A 21,632-nucleotide genomic window follows, 5' to 3' on the forward strand; every position below is an offset into this window, starting at 1 on the left:
AACAAAGAGAGAGGGAGGAGAGGGAGATGGAAATCAGAGCGATTCAAAAAAGAGTGGATGTATTACAGCAAGAAGATCAATCTCAACTCACCAAAGAGGAAAATAAAGAAAGAATGAATGCTGTGAAAATATTGATATCAAAAATTGCTAAGATAAATGAGGAAGGAGTTAAAGAAGAGAAGGAGGAAAGAGAGAAAAAGGAGAAGGAGGAAAGGGAGAAAAAGGAGGAGGAGAGGGAGAAAAAGGAGAAGGAGGAGAGGGAGGAAAGGGAGCAAAGAGAGAGGGAGGAAAAATATAAAAAGATGGAAATCAGTGAGATTCGTAAAAGATTGAGTGTATTACAGCAAATAAATCAATCTCAACGCACCGAAGAGGAAATTAAAGAATTAACAACTCTTATGAAGATAATGGTTTCAAAAATAACAACGTCAATGTCTTCAATTTCAGGGAGGAGATTTAAATGAGAAAGTGGTGAAGAAGAAGAAGAAGAAGGAAAAGATTATGTGATTGATGATGTTGGTGTCATTGACTTTAGTTAGTTTTTATTTGTAAATAAATGGAGGAGAGAGTGAAGGCATTCCTTAGGATTCTTTATGTTTTAAAAATAAAGATTGAAATGTATATGTTGAAAACCAAAAAGGTTTTGATACTCTGTCGGAATTTTTCTGATAAATAAATATGAGTTATTGTCTCAAATGTAAAAAGAAAACTAAATCTAAAAATATCTCTTATGTTAAAGCTAAAAATAATAGAGTTTATCAAAAAGGAATATGTCAAGTATGTGGCTCTAAAAAGTGCCAATTCATCTCTCCTAAAAGAGGAGGAGACATACAAAAGTTTATGTCAGGAAGTAAATTTACAACAACTGGAATTCCAGGGGAATTACACCTTCCAGGGTATTCTTTCTGTGGTCCAGGAACAAACTTGGATAAAAGATTAGATGAGGCTGACAATCCTAAACCTTGGTCTAAACCTACAAATAGGGTTGACGAAGTGTGTATGAAGCATGATATTGCTTATGGGAAAACCACTACGTTGACTGAAAAACATAAAGCCGACAGCGAAATGTTGTATAATTTGTCTTTGATACAAAATCCAACGTTGAGAGAGAAAGTTGATAGGTTTATTGTGAGAAATTTGATAAATGCTAAATTGAAACTTGGTCTTGGTTATTCCTCAAAAAACTATTAGGCTCTAATGATGTCATCAAGACTGAGGAGCTTTTGGCTGAATAATTACACAAACCTATAATCACAAAGTTTAAAAGAAGGAAGGTTTATTCTAAATACACCAACCACATATGGTCCGCTGATTTAATTGAATTGAATAATGACAGGGGATACAGGTATGCTTTAACCGTTATTGATTTGAGGAGTAGATTTGCCTGGGTTGTCCCTTTAAAAAATAAAAGGGGTGATACTTTAATGTTAGTCTTTAAGCTAATATTTGATCGGGATAAAAGGAAACCAAAGAAGTTATGGACTGATGAGGGAACAGAGTTCTATAACAAAATATTCATGAAATTTCTTAAGGGGAAGGGTATTAAATTATACAGCACCTTTAATGAAGGAAAGGCAGTTGTTATTGAGCGTTTTAATCGCACTTTGAAAGAGAAACTATATAAAAAATTCACACAACTCGGTTCTCAACAATGGGTATATTTAATCCAGAATATTGTAGATAATTACAATAATACAGTTCATTCATCAACAAAATCAAAACCATCAGAAACATTTACAAAATTAGAATATGAAAAGGAGATTAATTTGAGAAAGCCCAAGTTCAAAGTTGGTGATATTGTAAGAATATACAGATGGAAAAGCCATTTTGAGAAAGGTTATACAAAGAGATGGACTAATGTATTATTTAAAATTGTTGATGTAATGGATACAGTCCCTTGGACTTACAAATTATATGATATGAATGGGGAAGAAATCTTGGGTTCATTTTACTCACAAGAATTACAAAAAACAAAACTGATAAGCCATTAAACAACAACCATCCATATATAAGTGATAAGATAATGGGGTTAGGGATTTTAACGGGCTACCGCCGCCTTTTTTACTATTATATAAATGATAGAACCAAGTACCAACCAGACTAAAGAGTGGAGGTGTAATCAACCTTGGTATATAAATGGTAAACATAACGAATGTGAAAAATATCAAATATTTATAATTGAAAAGACAACTGGTAAAAAAATTTACAAAACAAATAAGAGAATTAATTTAAATACCGGTGAATTGGGTAAAAAAGATGGAAATATTTTTGAGTGGACGGAAAACTTTGATGGTTGCCAGGAAAATATATACTTTAATTTAAAAATGGTATGTGGCACTGGAGGCGCTCAAACAAGAACATTGAGGGAGGTTTACCATTTTATCTTAGCTCAGTTAAAATATCTTGAGAAAGAACCAAACTCAAACATATTTTTTGTTAATGTATTAGACGGTGAGGAGAGTTGTAGGAGAATTAAATTATTTCCCACACATAAACAAATATTTGTAGGGTCGTTGTTTGAGTGGGCCAAAGATGATTCACCAGATGATATTAAGAGTAAAAGGTTAAAAGGTCCATAAGGTCAGAAGGATCACAGGTTCACACAGAAGGACCATTGTTTAAGTGGTCTAATGAATAAGGATAACATGTCAAAAGGTTAGAAGGTTCGTAAAGAACAGGGTGAGAGAAATAGAGGTGTTTAGGGGCAATGAGGGAGGGGAAAAATTAACATGTAAGTCAATGGGAAAATGAGAGTGTCCCAGAAGCAACATATATACACCACTTGCATCATTGTGAACTAGAACGATACTCGGTAGAGAGCATACCTCCGCCTGGTGAACAATTCACGTTTGGTATGCCAATGATAGGCCGGATCTGGATTCGGACCTGGACCAAAATCTAATCGGGTTGTTCTTGTCGCCGACCCAACTCATCCACCAAGTTTATTCATAACTCGTCCACAACTTTTTGTGCTATCATGCTAAACTGTATTTGGTTTTTGTCCCCATCTATCAATGGTGAAGAATCACTTATGGAATTAAAAAGGAAATTCGGATTCGAATCTTCACCAAAATCGAATCAATTTGTCCTTGTCCCACACCCAACCTGTCCATCAGGTTTCAGCCGAATTGGACCATAACCTTTTTTTTAACATATCTTCCTCACAGACAGACAAACAGACAAACAAGGGTGAAAACATAACCTCCGTCCTCCTTCATTAGCGGATATAATTATAGAGATCCAAAATGCGAAGAACTCTTCTTGAAGCCTTCATTTGATTCGTCACTTTGATAACATTCATTTCAGAGAGTGGAATCCATCTTCGTTGTTCATGTTATTTGACCTGTCAAAACAAAAGACGTTAGTTCTATATCACTGAAATTAATTTATTCATCGTTGTGTAATACTGTTTATTCAATTAAGTGTGTGTGTGTGTGTGTGTGTCGGTGTGTGTGTATGTGTGTGTGTGTGTATGAGTATGTGTGTGTGTGTGTGGTTGTGTGTATGTGCGTGTGTGTGTGTGTGTGTGCGTGTGTGTACATTAGATTTACATACATCACCACCTGCGGGACATATCTAGTTTTAAACATGTCGCACTCAGGGTGAGGTTAAAAGTAGAGGGTAACCACACCTAAGTGTCACATATAATGGTAAAAGATATCCCTTGTGAAATGGCCCGGGATGGGCCTGGAGAAAGGGAGGGTGCTGTGTTGCGGTTTTTAGAACCTTCACTTTGTAAAATAATAAGCCTTGTAAATAATTCCCTGTAAATATCCCCATCTTCCAAAGGTCAAAGGTCGCACCCTAGTTAGTCCATATTGCAACACGTAGGACACCATAGGAACCTTCTTCAGTTATTTCATTAGTATGTGTTTCAGGTAAGGCTCTGTTTCCAATAGTTTGACTCTGCGTTGCATTAATCAAATAACCTAGGCCCCTTTTCAAATACCCTTCATTTTGCGGCTTGCCTCCCTCCAAATTGTGTTCCCTTGCTTGCCAGTAGCATTCGCTGCCTGGCTCAAGACGTTATTAACCACGCTGTCAAGCTGGAGAAGAAGGGAAGAGTTATCGGAGCGAGGCGTGGGCCCATCAACGTGTCACGAAGGGAGGAGCTGGTGAACCCTCGCGACCAATCAGGGCCGAGGCGTGTTCACCAGTAGGCGGACCTAAAAGCACGCAGCTTGATACGCGAGCGCATAATATAAGCGCTCGCGTGGGACTACTTACGAAGTTGAGTGAGAGAGTCGGTGAGTCAGAGACAAGAGTGAGAGAGGGGGAGTGAGACAAGAGTGAGCGTCAGACACGATTCCTCCCCGATATATGAACCTGGTCTGTGCCTGGCCTGGCATGTAAGGTGGCATGACCTGGCATGTAAGGTCCGCTCGCGCCGACAATACCAACCGCGCTGCCTGCCGGGTTTCACTGCGGAACCGGAGCGTGGACCGAAGTGAAGCGTGGACCGGAGTGGAGCGTGAACCGGGGCCGGAGCCAACGCTGGCCCATCTGCTTGGACCTTCCTTCCTGCTATTCCCCTTTCGTGTAAGTCTGTTTGTATTGTCCTGGGCATGTTAATTAGGACGGTATAAGCTTGCCCTGTGTCCTTTTGCTCTTCTTCTTGTACATGCCCTTCTTTCGTTTCCTCTTTTATTAGTGTAGTAATAAATCACATTTGTTCTTCCTTACCTTTTGGTTTCCTCTCCATCCGATCGCTTTCGTGATTTCCTCAATTTAGTACCGGTGGCACGATTTCAGAACTGCTCAGAATCGGGTTAGTCTTTTTGCTAACGGCCCGAATCGCGGATTGCTAAACCGCTCGGCAATTCGCATCTGTCCGTGGTTCGAGCGGGAGTTATTTCCCTGCTTTGTGGAGAGATTGGCACGCAGGTATTTGGGACCCATCTTGACCAATCACCCTGGCCAATCTCGACCGCAAAGGAGCGTTATAATTTCCAGGGCTGGGGGATCAGCCAGTTTAAAAGACAAGGGGATTAACCCCCCCCCCCCCTTGGTAAGGGGAGCACCGACCCCCGGAACCGCAACAATATTGTTGCGGTTTTAGAATCCACACTTTTGTAAATAATAATCACTTGTAAATATGACATTAAAGGTTAAAGGTAGCACCCATAGTTAATCCACAAGCAACACGTAGGCCACCATAGAAACTCAGTTATTTCATTATTATGTGTTTTAGATAAGGCCGTGTTTCCAATAGTTGAATCTGCGTTGCATCAATCAAATAAGGAGTAGGCCCTTTTGTTCATTTTGCGACGTCCCTCTCCAACCAATTCTGTTACGCGCCTTGGTTAGCGTTCGCTCAGGCACCGCCATTGACCATGCGGTCGGCTCGAGGAAGAAGGGGGCGGAACGCCAAGGAGAAGGTGTGGCCACGTCAACGAGTCATCAAGGGCGTGGCCGGTAGGTCCCCACCAGCCAACCAGGGCTGATGAAATATCACTGGCGGGCGTGGCTTGATGAAGCACGTAGTGATCCTGAAGCGCGATATATAAGCGTGAGCGCAAAGCCCTTTTACGGACTTCTTTCGGCGGGCTCCTTTTGAACGGACTTCTTCTTGTGGTTGGACTGCGCACGCTGGCAAACGGACTTCTTTGAGAGACTTCTTGCACAAGGACTCGTTGGGAAAGGCACCTTATTGAAGGACTTGTTGAGAGAGCGCATGAATGAGAACTTGAGGGAGAGGGAGTTGCATAAACTAAAGGACATGAGCCTTTTCCCTTCCGCCATATGTAAGGTCCGCTCGCGTCGAACGATACACGCGAAGCTGCCTGCCGGGTTTTCGCCCCCGGAACCGGAGCGACAACTGGAGCCGGACCCCATCACCTGGACCATCTGCCTGGACCTTCCACCCTACCAGCTACTATCCCGTGCGAGTGTGTATGTTTGTCCGGGGTCATAAGTTAAGACTGTTTATTTAAGCCTGCCCTGTGTCCTTCTCCTTCTTCTTGTACATTCTTTCCTTTCCTCTTCTTTTGGTTGTTAATAAATTCACCTTGTTCTTTCTTGGTTTTTCCCTAATCCGATCACCTCCGTCCTTTCTTTCCATTGAGTACCTGTGGCACGATTTCGGAACCGCTATAATCGGGTGTAGTCATTGTTAATGGCTCGGACCGTGGATTGCTAACCGCTCGGCACTTATCCATCATATCCGTGGTTCGAGCGGGAGTTATTCCCTCGTTTCCGGCGGGCGTTAGTACTTAGGTAGCAGCGAACCCATAGGCCTAGCAAACCCTACCTAACGCCGCGCCGAGAAGGACGTTATCGCTTCCCAGGACTCGGGACGGCCAGCTTAAAAGACAAGGGGATTAACCCCCCTCCCTCCCTTGATAAGGGGAGAGCCGACCCCCAAGATCCGTAACAATATATACAACTAGCAGGAGTACCCGGCGTTGCCCTGTGTGGGGGTTGAGGGGTGGAGGGGGAGGGAGGAGGAAGGGAGTGGGGGGAGTGGAAGGGGGCAGGGTGTGAGAGGTGAGGGGAGAGGGAGGAGAAAGATACACTACATATACATCTTTTTGGGGGGCAGGGCTTTGACGGCAGGGCTTTGACAGGCCACTCTGTTGTGGGGGAGGGGGATGAGAAGGAGAAAAAAAAATTACCCGTGTAAAGAGTGCTTTAACCTCAGTGTTGCCCAGGTAAAAAAAGGATATTGTAATATTCTCTAACCTCAGTGATCCCCAGGTAAAAAAGGAAATTGTAATACCCTCTGTCAACAACACTAGGTGGCGCTACATGTTACACATTTACATGGAGAATTTACGCTCCTCTCCTGGTCCCCCAATCCCCCGAATGAGGCCATGGCCACATAGCCTATGTTACCCCACAGACAAAGTTTATTTGTATTTGTACCCCGAGTAAAGAATAAAAGTTTTTAGAGCTGGAGTACTTGGCGTTGCTGAAGCGAAAAAGAAACATTAACATATTTGGAATGAGGATAAATATAGTGGAAAAGCAATTGCATCCAAATCAGAATCCATCATTTTACCTTTTTGTTTAATATATGCTGGTGAATGTGCCATTCATCACGTTTCTGAGTTAAATATGATGTTCAGGAAGAAGAAGAAGCCTTACTACCAACTTCATACGCTTCTGGAATTGTTTGATTTATTTGTGTTCAAATGTTTGCAAATTGTTTTGTATTTATATATTAGAATGTGTACTTGTATATAATATTATAACTGTCATTAATCAAAAAGGCTTAGGTACTATAGAGCGATTTAAAAAATATATTAAAAAACGAATTTGTTTTAAAAAAAAATTTTTGGGGGGGGCCTAAAACACTCCCAAGCACTCACTGATGAACCTCTAAAAGTTTGACGAAGATCCATTCAGCCATTTCTGAGAAAAATGGCGACATACAGATATACATACACAGTCATGTGAAAAAGTAAGTACACCCCATGTAAAGTTTTGACTTTTTCAACATATTTCAACATACAGCTATTTGATCTTCATTTCAACAATATTGATAGATAAAGGTGATATAATATAATAAATATCATGAAACATTTACATTTTGTCGTCTATTGTATAATTTAAATAAACATAAATGCAAATTTCACATGTGGAAAAAGTAAGTACACCCTTGGCTCTAATAGGTGGTATTGCCCCCTTTGGCAGAAACATCCTCAAGTAGGCGTTTCTTATAACTGTCTACCAGTCTCTGACATCGACAGGGAGAAATTTTTGCAAACTCCTCCATGCAGAATTCTTTCAGCTGTGCAATGTTTGAGGGGTTTATTGCATGCCCAGCTCGTTTCAAATCCCCCCACAACATCTTGATGGGATTTAGATCCGGGCTTTGACTTGGCCATTCCAGAACTCTCCATTTCTTTCTTTTCAGCCATTCTTTGGTGGATTTACTGGTATGTTTAGGGTCATTGTCATGTTGCAAGGTCCACCTTCGGTTGAGCTTCAACTTTCCGACAGATGGCCTCACATTAGCCTCAAACACCCTCTGGTAAAATGAAGAATTCATAGTGGATTCTATGATGGTGAGCTGCCCAGGCCCTGATGCAGCAAAGCTGCCCCAAACCATGATATTTCCACCACCATGCTTTACAGTTGGTATCAGGTTCTTGTGGTCAAATGCTGTCTTTGGTTTTCGCCAAACATGTCTTCTGGTACTGTGGCCAAATAGCTCTACCTTTGACTCATCTGTCCAGAGCACATTGTTACAGAAGTGTTGGTCTTTGCCTAGGTGTTCATTGGCAAACTTTAGTCTTGCCCTGATGTTCTTTCTGGACAGCATAGGTTTCCTCCTGGCACACCTCCCATGTAGATCAAATTTGTGCAGCCTCTTTCTAATGGTAGACTCATGCACTTTGACATCAACAGTGGCAAGAGCTACCTGTAGGTCCCGTGATGACATTCTGGGGTTCTTAGAGACTTCTTTCAGCATCTTGCGGTCTGCTCTCGGGCTGAACTTGCTGGGGCGGCCTGGCCTGAACAAGGTGGCAGTTGTTTGGAATCTTCTCCACTTGTTGATGATCTTCCGGACAGTCGAATGATTGATTTCAAATTGTTTGGAGATCTTTTTAAATCCCTTCCCAGACTCGTAGGCATCTTTAACCTTCCTTCTGAAGGCCTCAGAGAGCTCTTTTGATCTAGGCATGGTGACGCCGCACACTTCAACAACAAAGAGCAAACCAAACGAAATGTCTGAGGTTTAAATAGGACAGGTTCCTCCAAGATCTTTTCTGACGATGTTCTAATCATTTGCACCTGAGCTGGTGCACCTGATTCTAATTTTAGGTATTTGAAGTAGTGATAAATGTAGGGGTGTACTTACTTTTTCCACATTACATGCGAAATTTGCATTTATGTTTATGTTACGAGAAAAACTACTACCCCCATTTTCATGACTACCACCCCATAAAAAACCTCAAAATAATGACGAGATTAATATTAAAACACAGAAGGCAGCCTGAATGATAACAAAGAGTGGAGATGCAACCGCTGACCACCGGGTGTGAACAACACAGTTGCTCTTACAGCACCTCAGTTGCCGCGAACGGCGTATCGGAAGGCACCAAGCCTGCATCTCCTGTTTTATATCTGCGATTATTATACAATTCAGAATAATGACGAGATTAATATTAAAACTCAGAAACCAGTCCGAATAATAATAATGAGTGGAGATGCTGCCTCGGACCATCTGCTGTGAACAACACAACTGTTCTTACAGCACATCCGGTTGCCGCGAATATTGTGTTTGAATGCGCGAGGCCGGCATCTCATGTTGTGCATCTTTGATTATTATTCCAGTAAAAGAATTTGGAATTGGAATGGCGACTCTGCTCTGATCCATCTACCTCATCACCCTGCACCATCACACCGGAATACTGTTATAGTGCAACATTTATTTAAATTATACAATGGACTACAAAATGTAAATGTTTCATGATATTGTAGCGGTTACCGCTGGATGCACACAATCGCCTTGCACCGGCCAGAACACGGCCAGACGCGCCTCTCCCGGGCATGCCCGGACTCACTGTTCCCGGGCACGCCCGAACCTCCCGGGCACGCCCGGTCTCGCCTTTCCAGGGCTCGCCCAGAGCGTCCGGGCATGCCCGCTATCGCCTTTCCAGGGCTCGCCCAGAGCGCCCGGGCACGCCCAGCCTCGACTTGCCAGGCCGCAGCCAAACACGCCCGGGCAGGTCCAGACTCGCCTTTCCAGGGCTCGCCCAGAGCGCCCGGGCACGCCCAGCCTCGACTTGCCAGGCCGCAGCCAAACACGCCCGGGCAGGTCCAGACTCGCCTTTCCAAGGCTCGCCCTTGACACCCGGGCATGCCCGGTATAGCTTTTGCAGGGCAAACTTCCCGACATAAATGTGTATATATATTGCTGCCCGAAAAACGGGCTTGTCAGAATACCTGAGCTGTTTTGTTTCAATAAAGCAACTCGGACGAATTCCGTCTTTGATCGCGTCAATTCTTTCGACTCGCGTTGGAGCGCAGTTCCTTCATTATTTGTTATATTATATCACCTTCATCTATCAATATTGTTGAAATTAAGATCAAATAGCTGTATGTTGAAATATGTTGAAAAAGTCAAAACTTTACATGGGGTGTACTTACTTTTTCACATGACCGTATATATATATATTTGTGCAGCTCCTGTCCTGTGTTGTGTTGTGTTGTCACGGAACTACTTTCTCAAACTTTTGTGAAATCGTACCAAACTTCTGGAATGCACATATCTCTCCCGTCGGTATGTCCTAATGGTATTTATTTTGAAAAATATTCCAATTTTCTTTTTCTTTTTTGGAATTTTTTTGGGAATTTTATTTTTTTCAACTTCAATTGTTTATAAAATGTGATATCACGTATATTACAAATACATTTGTGCAAAATAATTGTTTGAATTACGATTGGTTTAAACCATGACAAAACGGCAACTCGGGTACAGTCATTCATCTATATATCTACACATCTGGGCAGTGTCTGTGTTGTCACTTAACGACTCCCTCAAACTTTTGTTTCCGTGGTTGTGAAGTTTTTAATAACGTTGTGGTGGTTTTGAATTACGTGGTGGTGAGGTATTTTGAATTATGTGGTGGTGAGGTGTTTTTAAATCACATGGTGGTGAGGTGTTTTTAAATCACATGGTGGTGAGGTGTTTTTAAATCACATGGTGGTGAGGTGTTTTGAATTAATTGGTGGAGAGGTGTTTTTAAATGACGTGGTGGTGAGGTGTTTTTAATTTCGTGTTTTATGGCTGTGAGGTGTTTTAAATTACTTGGTGGTGAGGTATTTTGAATTACTTGGTGGTGAGGTGTTTTGAATTACGTGGTGGTGAGGTGTTTTGAATTACTTGGTGGTGAGGTGTTTTGAATTACGTGGTGGTGAGGTGTAATCGTCCCAAACTTCCAGTCTGCACCTACCCCTCCCCTGTGTATGTGCGGAGGGGTTCTTTCTTGAAAAAAAAAAACATTCAACCTAAATCTTCAACCTAAATTGCCTATAAAAATGTAATATCACAAACACAACAAATACATTTGTGCAAAGTAATTGTTTGTATTATGATTGGTGAAAATCATGACAACACAGCAACTCAGGTACAGTCATTAGCCTCAGTTAAAATAAGCCCGTTCCTCAGTATCGACGCTTGGTGAGGGCTCGCTATGCTCGCCTCACCAAGCTAGTATAAATATTATATGTATATACACACACACCACACACACACACACACACACACACACACACACACACACACACACACACACACACACACACACGAGACAAACACTTAACAGACGCTGAGCTTGGGGGAAGTGCTGTCACCAACGTCACTTCCCGGGATACTCTGTGTACCAGTGACGTCATAACAATGGCACCGCCTTTCTCACCGTACTCACCAGGGCATTTCCTCCTCCCCATGGATGCCAACTAATGGCGATTGTCTGTGCTCTATCCTTTTCAAGCAAAGAAGCAGCACGTACCATTGTTAAAGTCTTTGGTATGACTTGAACCGGTCCAAACCAGATGGGTATTTTTTAGGAGACACCACCTCCTTACTGGATGGCCTTTGGCTCCCTATGGGACCTCATCCTCCCTTTGCCAGGTGTTGCTTTTGGTCCTGCAGGGTGTCACAGTCAACAATGTTTTATGGGCAGATCCAATACCCTGGAAAATCGATTATATTGTTGCGGTTTTAGAACCAACACTTGTGTAAATATGACATTATTAAAGGGTTTAAGGTTGCACCCCATAGTTAGGCCACAAGCAACACGTAGGTCACCATAGAACTTCAGTTATTTCATTAATATGTGTTTTAGATAAGGCCGTGTTTCCAATAGTTGAATCTGCGTTGTGTCAATCAAATAAGGAGTAGGCCCTTCCATCCATTTTACAAACCTCTCTCTCCAAGCAACGCCATTACGCGCCCTCCAGTCTGCCCATGGCCCCTCCCAATTGTCACGCGCCTGTTAGCAGCGTTCGCTGCCTTAGCGCTCGCTCAACGCCGCCATAAGCCACACGGTGAGGCCCGAGAAAGGAGGCGGAGCGCCAAGAAGAAGGTGTGGCCACGTCAACTCGTCGTCAAAGGCATGGCCAGTAAGCCCTCACCAGCCAACCAGGGCTGAGGTGACATTGCCGACAGGCGTGGCTTTTTGGGGCGTGCGGAGCGATCGTTGCTTGCGATATATAAGCGCGAACGCAAAGCCCTTTCAGAGGACTTATTCAGCGGCGCTCATGAAAAGGGACTCTCTCGAAGCACTCGAGTGGAAGGTTGGCATTCTTAAAGGACTAGTTGGAGGCACGCGCGTTGTAACGAGACTGATACGGAGCACACATTTGTAAAAGGACTGCTTGAGAGAGCTCGCCTTCACAGGACTCTTAAAGGACTTGCGTGCACACGGCGCTGATAAAAGGACTTGAAGGAGAGATACGGCGCGCTTGATGAGAACTTACTGATGGGAGAGAGCGCATTGAACCTGCTGGGAAATGCGCGTGGTTGAAGAAGAGATATGCGGCGCGCTGATTAAGAGAACATTGGAGAGGGTGCATTTGGCACAAGGGTGCACATATTACGTACGCCATAGGACACCAGCTTCCACCCGTTATATAAGGTCCGGTTGCGTTCAACTATACGCGGAGCTGCCTGACGGGTTTCGCCGCTGGACGGAACCTGGACTGGAGCCTGGACGAGCCGGTGACCATCTACAATCCCCGTGTGAGTGTGTATGTTTGTCCTGGGTATTAAGAGTAAGACTGTTTTAAGACTGCCCTGTGTGCTGCTTCTTCCTCTTCCTATCTTGTATATTCCTTTCGTTTCCTCTTCTTCTTTCTTGTCCATAATTAATAAACCCAATCTTTGTTCTTCCTATTTTCTGGTTTCCTCTTGTCCGATCGCATCCGTCCTTTCTCTCATTGGGTAAACGTGGCACGATCGCAACCGCTTAGAATCGGGTTTAGTCACATTGTTAATGGCTTGGACCGCGGATTGCTATCCGCTCGGCATATTCCATCAAATCCGTCGTTCGAGCGGGAGTTATCTCCTTGCTTTACGGCCGGTGGTAGTACTTAGGTAATTGGACTAAGACTCGACCAACAACCCTATTTACCACCGACCGGAAGGAACGTTATAACTTCTGAGGACTCAGGTCGGCCAGATAAAAAGACGAGGGGATTAACCCCCCCCCCCCTCCTTGATAAGGGGAGAGCCGACCCCTGAGATCCGTAACAATATGATACATTCAATGATCCCGATCAATGATCTTCCTCCTGTTGACATGTCATTGATATATTTAGTGCTGGCAGGATAGTCTAGACTAAAGGTACACACGCTCCCCTCTCAGGTGTCCATCCTGAGTTTGAATCTCTATTTGTGTGGATGTTAACGTGGGTGTCCCATATGCCGCCTTTAGTTAGTAGATACCAACGATCCCACAGCGTCCTTTAAGAGTCGGCAGCCATTGTGACACCCTGGAAAAAAAAATTCCAAACTCCTGCCCCAACCTCCAATGGGCACTGCAACAGTGGTACAACCACGGCTTCTGGGCCAATGATGCTACCTACAACCATGCACCGAGTATGAAAGAAGTAGAAGGTAACAACAGACATACATGATAACTGATCATCTGTCTTTTAGCTCCAAGTAGCTTCCTCTTCCTCCTCTTCCACATCTTACCCTACCCCTCCCCCCCCCCGTTCTGTATCTGATGCTCCCCCTTCCTCTTCATTAACGGTATGGACCTCAAACATCCGGGGCCTTCGCTCAAACTTGACATCTCTCCATACAGGTTGCTTCTGACAAACCAGACGTGATCTGCTTAACAGAAACTTTCCTCCTTCATGGTGTCTGATTCCTTGGTATCTCTCCCAGGTTACTCCCTCCTCCAGTATGATAGACCTGAGCCTCGTCCTGGAGGTGGGGTTGCTATCTTTATAAAAAAACTCTCTTCCTCACTCGCCCTGCACTGCCCTCTCTCCACCTCACCCCCAGGAATACTTTTGGCTGCGGCTTCCCCTTCGCTCCAACCTTTTGTTCATATGTGTGTTGTACCGTCCACCAAACAGTGATGACTCCATCTACATCTCGCTGTCTGATAATATGGACCAACTTCTATCTACCCATCCCAACTCTCTCTTCCTCATATGTGGTGATTTCAATTGTCACCATGCCAGTTGGCTGGGTGTGGGTACCTCTCTCACCAGCCATGGCTCTTCAGCAAAGGACTTCTGCGACTCACTGGGACTGACACAATCTGTCAATCTCAGTCAACGGAGCATCTTCTCTTCTGGACTTGGTTATGACTAACTTCCCTGAAAATGTCTGCTGCTCTTCTTCTGCTCCAATCGGCTCATCTGATCATGTGCTTGTTAAAGTGGACATCTCTCTGACCATTCTCAGAGAGCCTCCTCAGCGTCTACGAGTCTAGCATTTCACTCAGGCCAACTGGCATGGTCTTCAAGCAGCCATCAATCATCTGGACTGGTCTCCCATCTCTACCGCCTCTGACATCAACTCATCCTGGGAATTCTTCCAAAGTAAATTGCTCTCTCTCATGCACAGATTTATCCCATCTCGTCTTCAGTTGTCATACCCTTCCTCCCATCCATGGTACACGGAAACTTGTGGTGAGGCTTTTGCCCAGAAACAACTTGCTTTCGTCTCCTGGAAAGCAAATCCACCGGAAAGAAATCTCATTTCCTTTCACAAAGCCCGAAACAAGTGTGTGTCCACCCTCAGGAGAGCCAGGAAACAATATCTCTCCGTTCTCAAGACCGAACTATCTTATCTGTCTCCCTCTTCCAAATCCTGGTGGCGTCTGGTCAAATCTGTTTCTGGTGTTTGTTCCCCCTCCATCCCCTCCCTCACCTCAAACGGCTACACGGCTGACTCCGCAAGTGAAAAAGCTGAATGCCTCTACTCTGTGTTTGCCTCTAAATCTTGTGTCCCAAACCCATCCCTCTCTGTACTCACCGTACCCAGTCGTACCCAGCTGCTCCTGCACTCTGTGTCCTTTCCTCCTGACAAGGTGGAAAAGTATCTGTCAACCCTCGACTCTGATTCTGCAACTGGACCTGACGGCATCAGCCCACGGGTCCTAAAATCCTGTTCTTCCGCTCTTTCACTCCCTCTCTCTGTTCTCTTCACCCTCTCTTTTGCTCAAGGTCATCTGCCATCTGCTTGTAAATCAGCCAACATTACCGCTTTGCACAAAAAAGGTGCAAAAACAGATCCTAGCAACTACAGACCAATCAGCCTTCTCCCAATTATCAGCAAAGTCATGGAATCCATCATTGCTTTAGATATGAAATCTTTCCTCTTCTCCAATGGCTTGATCTCTGATCATCAATTTGGTTTCAGACCTGGTCACTCTACTCTGGACATGCTGCTTCTGCTTTCTCAACAATGGATGGAGGTCCTCAATGCCAAACAGGAAATTGGAGCTGTCTCTCTTGACATATCACGTGCCTTCGATACGGTCTGGCACCCCGCTCTGCTCACCAAACACTCCTCCTTTGGTATCCATGGAAATCCCCACGCATGGCTGGCGGACTTCCTCTCTAGTCGTAGTCAACGTGTGGCCCTGAATGGATTTCTCTCATCTCCTGTTCCTGTTCAGGCTGGAGTTCCCCAAGGCAGTGTTCTGGGCCCTGTGCTTTTTCTGGTCTTCATCAATGATCTCTCTGACTCTCTTGAAAATCCTCTCTATCTCTTTGCTGATGACTCTGCCCTCTGTCGCTCCATTCCTCATCCCTCAGATCGGCTGTCTGCAGCCTCCTCTCTCTCTGCAGACCTGGACAAAATCACAGACTGGGCAAACAAGTGGAACATGTCTTTCAATCCTGACAAATCTCACATTCTTACGATGTCTCTCCGAAAAGACCGACTGGACAACCCTCCCATCCACTTTCTGAATAATCCTCTCCAAGAAGTTCTGTCACTCAAGCTTTTGGGTCTCACTATCTGCCATGATCTTTCCTGGGAAAACCACATTTCAAATCTGGCCTCCAAAGCCAGTCGCCGACTGAGCATCCTCCGTCGTGCGAAGTCCTTCTTTGGCACACCTGAGCTCCTCACCACATACAAGGCTTTCATCCGCAGCTCAATGGAATACTGCTCTACCCTCTGGCCTGGTGCCTCACGCCTAGCTCGTCTTCACGCTGTTGAAACCAAAGCGTTCAGAATCATTAGAATCTCCCGCGAGGAAGCTAACTCCAAGGGCCTTTCACTCACTCACCGCAGGCAGATGGGTGGACTTTCCGTCTTCTACCGACTCCTCTGGCCTTGCCCCCCCAGCTCTCTCTGGGCTCTGTCCCGCAAATATTCCTTCAGGTCGCACAAGATCTGCCTGCAACCCTCTTATGGTTAAACTGCCAAAATCAAGACTCTCTGCTCACCTTCACTCCTTCATTCCTCTTTTCTCCCACCTCTGGAACAAACTCCCTCGCTCTCTTTAATCCCACTCCTCTCTCCAGGTCTTTAAAACAGCTGTTCACCACCATCTCTTATCTTCCCCCATCCAAAACCTTGATCTTTTCTACCCCCGCTAATTTCACCCCAAATCCACTTTTTTGAAATACCAAATTCTGTCCTGGAAGTCCTTGGTGTCCTTGTGTTTTTTACTTCTGGGCAACGGAAGTTTTATACTTCTATACTTCTGAGTTTTATACTTCCCACGCCTCCTACCCCCAAGCCCTCTCCCTCCCACACATCTCCCTGTTCTCAAATGTTATGTTTGTGTGCTTCCCTTCTCTCCCCATCTTGTCTTCCGCTCCCTCTTTTTATATATTCTGTTTGTCTGGTTGATTTATTTGTGAAATAAATGTTAGCTCTTTCACGAGACTCGATTCAGTATTAAAAAAACAAACAAAAAAAAAAAATACTGTTTACCTTACACAATGCAAATATAATTGGCTCATTCTCCTTACATCAGTGTATACTTGAAAGTCGCTCAAGTCTTCATACTCTTCTGGCTGAGTATTGCTCTGAAGTCTTTTGCCATCTGGTTGCGATTCCTCTACCTCCTGAAGTGGCATTTCCTCTTTATTCGCAAGGGAAGGTTCTTCCACCTGTACACACCACATGTACATCACAGCACAGTTCTCATCATCCTAACACGAGTCCATCATCAGAGCTTCATCCAATGAAGTTCAGCATCACTGGTAGAGACAGGCACCTGAGGGAAATACCTGCTTACTTCAATACCTGCTTAATACCTTAATAAATACCTGCTTCCTACATACAATATGTATTCGTACATTAAGTTGCAGACAAATAATTAGAACGGCTCTCAGTAAGAAGCATACTTCCGCCTGGTTGGCCATATCACTCAATGGTGAAGATTCACTTTAAAAATTAAATAATGATCATATCCGAATCCATATTCAGATCTTCACCAAAATTGAATCGATTCTTCCTTGTCACACTCACAACATGTCCAACAAGTGTCGTTCAAATCCATCTGTAACTTTTTGAGATATCCTGCTTTGTATCATTTTTGGACCTATCTCCCAATGGTGAAGAATCACTTAAAAACATTAAATAATTCTCACATCCGAATCCATAATCTGATCTTCACCAAAATAGAATATATTTGTCCTTGTCAGACACCCAATCGGTCTACCATGTTTCGTCCAAATACGTCCACAACTTTTTGAGATATCCCGCAATGTATCGTTTTTGGACCTATCTCCCAATGGTGAAGAATCACTTAAAAAAATAAATAATTCTCATATCCGAATCCATCTTCAGATCTTAATCAAAATTGAATGAAATCGTCCTTGTCAGACACCTAACCGGTCCCCAAAGTTTCGTCCAAATCCATCCACAAAATTGAGATATCCTGCAATGTATCGTTTTTGGTCCTATCTCCCAATGGGGAAGAATCACTTAAAAATTAAATAATTCTCCTATCCGAATACATATTCAAATCTTCACCAAAATCAGAATCTATTTGTCGTTGTCAGACACCCAACCGTTCCACCAAGTTTCGTCCAAATCCGTACACAACTTTTTGAGATATCCCGCTATGTATAGTTTTTGGCCCGATCTCCCATTGGTGAAGAATCACTTTAAAAATTCTAGGAGCCGGATCCGAATCCGGATCTTCACCAAAATCTAATCATTTCGTCCTTGTCACATACGCTACATCTGTGCCAAGTTTCGTCCGAATCCGTCCACAACTTTTTGACATATTTTGTTCACAAACGGACAGACAGACAAACGGACAGACAGACAAACGGACAGACAGACAAACGGACAATGAGACAGGGGTGAAAACATAACCTCCATCCACCTTTGGTGGCGGAGGTAACAAGTGATAATCCGCCTTCCAGCTCCAAAGAGATCGTTTTCCTTCGACATTCCAAATGTGAGGCCCAATCCTCTTACGTAAATATGTGAATCGTTGTACGGACCATGGTCTTCTGGCTGAGTATTTCTCCTTGGATGTGATATCGGCTGCTGTGGCTTCTGATGTTGCATTTTTCCTTTAATACTCTCCAAACCAGCAAGCGATTCCACCTATACATACAGCATGCACAGAATCACATCGCTTCACGTCACCCGAACACCTGTCTATAATCACTTCCACCCAGTGAAGTTCAGCATCGTTGGTAGAGACTGGCACGTCATTTAAATACCTGTGTGGCGGACACAAGCAAGGTACACGAATTCAGCGCACCAGCAGGTGGCGCGAACGTCCAGGCGGGGAACTGGAATGCATGTCCCGCCTATCGACCGATCGGCCACGCCCGGGGACGAGGCGTGGCCTCGGCACACACATGCGGGCTCTAAGCTCGGGCCCGCTCAGTGCTGCAGTTCGAGCATTCATAATGAAGACTCTTGGTTTTATCAAACGCGTTGTGGCCTACCTCTTTGACAAGCAAGTTGTGTGCGCAGCACCACACTTCACTGGTGACCCCGATTGATTCAGCCGTTGCTGACCACCGAACACGCCATGGCCAACAATGCTGTCGCGGTAAAACTCGCAGAGTTTTGGGAAGCACAGGCCGATGTGTGGTTCGTGCAGGCCGAAGCGCAATTCCAGCTTCGAGGCATAACGGCGGACGAGACCCGTTACTCCCACGTGGTCGCCTCCTTCGGGCCCGGCACTGCCGCCTGAGTCGTGTCCATCCTGCGGCACCCGCCGGCCGACCACAAGTACGGGGCGATCAAACGTCTCCTCATCGCCACATTCGGCCTCACTGAGATCGGGCCGACCGCCTCCTGGACCTTCCCGAACTCGGCGACACACGACCATCCGTGCGGATGGATTATATGCTGGCGCTGCTGGGTGACCAAGCCCCGGACTTCTTATTTCGGGCGCTTTTCCTACGCCAGCTTCCTCTACAGGTACGCCTCGCGCTGGCCAGTTCCAACAGAAGGGAACCCCGCGCCCTGGCCGTAGAGGCCGACAAGTTATTTGCGGCTTGTGACACGCGGGCGAGTTACGGTGCGGCGGTCGTGGATCCCGAGGCTGATGCTACTGCGTCCCTCGTGGCCGCTGCCGCGCCCTGCCCACCACCACCGAGAGAACCGCGGCCGCCACCGCCCTCGCCGCCGCAAGCCTGGTGCTATTTCCACGCCAGGTTCGGCCACAAGGCTAAGAAGTGTTGCCCGCCGTGCTCGTTTGGCGTGTCGGGAAACGACCAGGCCGGCGCTCAGTAGCGGCCCTGAGCATCGGCCATTCCGGCAGCCTCCTCTTTATCACGGACACCTTGTCCGGGCGCCATTTCCTCTGCGATACAGGAGCACAGGTAAGCGTCATACCAGCCTACACGTCCGACAAGCGAACCGCGGGCCGGGGCCCCGCTTTGCTTGCCGCCAACGGTACACCCATCCGCACGTTCGGGAAGCGCTGCCTCTCCCTGCAGTTCGGAGGGCAGCGCTTTCAATGGTCGTTCGTGACCGCTAGCGTGCCCATGGCATTGCTCGGTGCGGACTTCCTATGTGCGCACGGTTTGTTGGTCGACGTAAAGCGCAGATGGCTCGTCCAGGCTGAAACCTTTAGCTCGCTCGCTTGTTCGCTGAGCGGCTCGTTGAGCGGCTCACTGAGTGGCTCACCGAGCGGCTTGCCAAGTGGCTTGCTGGACGGTTCCGTCCCGGCGAGTTTGGTTTGTACGCTTCCGGCAGTGGACGACTTTACCCGCCTCCTCGCCAGTTTCCCGGCCCTCACACGGCCCACCTTCTCAGCGGTGGCCGTTAAATATGGGGTGGAGCACCACATCCCCACGGTCGGGCCGCCGGTCTATGCCCGGGCACGCCGGCTCGAGACCACGAAGCTCGCGGTGGCGAAAGCGGAGTTCGCCACGCTGGAGCGGCTGGGGATCGTGCGGCGCTCCAACAGCGCGTGGGCTTCCCCGCTGCACATCGTGCCGAAGCCCGGTGGGGGATGGCGGCCGTGCGGGGACTACCGCCGGCTCAACGATGCCACCACCCCCGACAGCTACCCGGTCCCACACATTCAGGACTTTTCCGCCCAGTTGGCCAACACGACCGTGTTTTCGAAGGTGGACCTCATCCGGGGCTACCATCAGGTCCCCGTCCAACCGGACGACGTCCGGAAGACGGCCGTCATCACCGCTTTCGGCCTCTTCGAATTTCTAAGGATGCCCTTCGGGTTGAAGAATGCGGCTCAGGCGTTCCAGCGGCTTATGGATAGCGTCTTGCGCGACTTACCTTTCCTGTTCGTCTACCTGGACGACATCCTAGTCGCGAGCGCGTCCCGGGAAGACCACCTGCTCCATCTCCGCACACTGTTCGAACGCCTGGGCCAGCATGGCCTAATCATCAACCCTGCCAAGTGCCGTTTCGGTGTCACCACCATCGACTTCTTGGGGCACCGCATCACCGAGCACGGGGCCGTCCCTTTACCGGCCAAGGTGGAGGCGGTCAGGGATTTCCCACGGCCCCACACGATCAAGGGGCTCCAGGAGTTCCTGGGCATGGTAAACTCTTACCACCGCTTCGTGCCCCACGTCGCCCAGCTCCTCCGCCCCTTGCACGAGGCCCTCCGGGGCAAGCCAGGCAAAGGTTACATCGCATGGTCGGAGCCGATGGCCGCGGCGTTCGCGGGCGCAAAGCTGGCTCTGGCTGACGCCACCATGCTAGCGCACCCGGCGCCCGACGCACCGATCGCCCTCACCACCGAAGCATCGGATTACGCGGTGGGCGCGGTGCACGAGCAATGGGTGCATGGTGCTTGGCAACTGCTGGCGTTTTTCAGCCGGCAGCTTCGCCCGCACGAACGCCGGTGCAGCACCTTCGACCGCGAGTTGCTCGGACTCCACCTGGCGGTCCGGCACTTCCGCCATCTGCTGGAGGGCCGCCCGTTCACGGCCTTCGTTGACCACAAGCCCCTTGTGTTCGCGATGGCCAAGGTCGCCGAGCCATGGTCGGCACGGCAGCAGCGCCCCCTCTCTGCCATGTCCGAGTACACGACGGACATCCGTCACGTGGCCGGTAAGGACAAACCGGTGGCGGATTGCCTTTCCCGGTCCGTCGTGCATGCGGTCCACCTCGGGGTCGACTATGCCCGGATAGCGGAGGCCCAGACCGCCGACCCTGGTGTCCAGGCCTTGCGGACCGCCGTCACGGGCCTCCACGTCACCGAGGTGCCGTTCGACGCCACGGGCACGGCCCTCCTATGCGACGTCTC

The 21,632-nt window shown here is 46.8% G+C and overlaps 1 protein-coding gene across 6 annotated transcripts in view; it reads right to left on the minus strand.

Moving 5' to 3' along the window:
• Positions 1–1,646: 1,646 nt before the first annotated feature.
• Positions 1,647–21,632, minus strand: part of LOC137417215 (uncharacterized) — a 90,862-nt gene continuing 70,876 nt past the window's right edge. For 3 of the 6 annotated variants that reach the window (XM_068103039.2, XM_068103038.2, XM_068103037.2), the window contains 3 exons: positions 18,365–18,496; positions 16,903–17,043; positions 1,647–3,343 (listed from right to left, as the gene is read on the minus strand). In XM_068103039.2, coding sequence (XP_067959140.1) covers positions 3,335–3,343; positions 16,903–17,043; positions 18,365–18,496 — 282 coding nt within the window. In that variant the 3' untranslated portion in view covers positions 1,647–3,334. The remainder of the gene's footprint in view (positions 3,344–16,902; positions 17,044–18,364; positions 18,497–21,632) is intronic. The other 3 variants (XM_078781490.1, XM_078781489.1, XM_068103040.2) reach the window with 1 other exon arrangement.

This window comes from Myxine glutinosa, chromosome 7, assembly GCF_964187855.1.
Source record: "Myxine glutinosa chromosome 7, kmMyxGlut1.1, whole genome shotgun sequence".
Taxonomy (NCBI): domain Eukaryota; kingdom Metazoa; phylum Chordata; class Myxini; order Myxiniformes; family Myxinidae; genus Myxine; species Myxine glutinosa.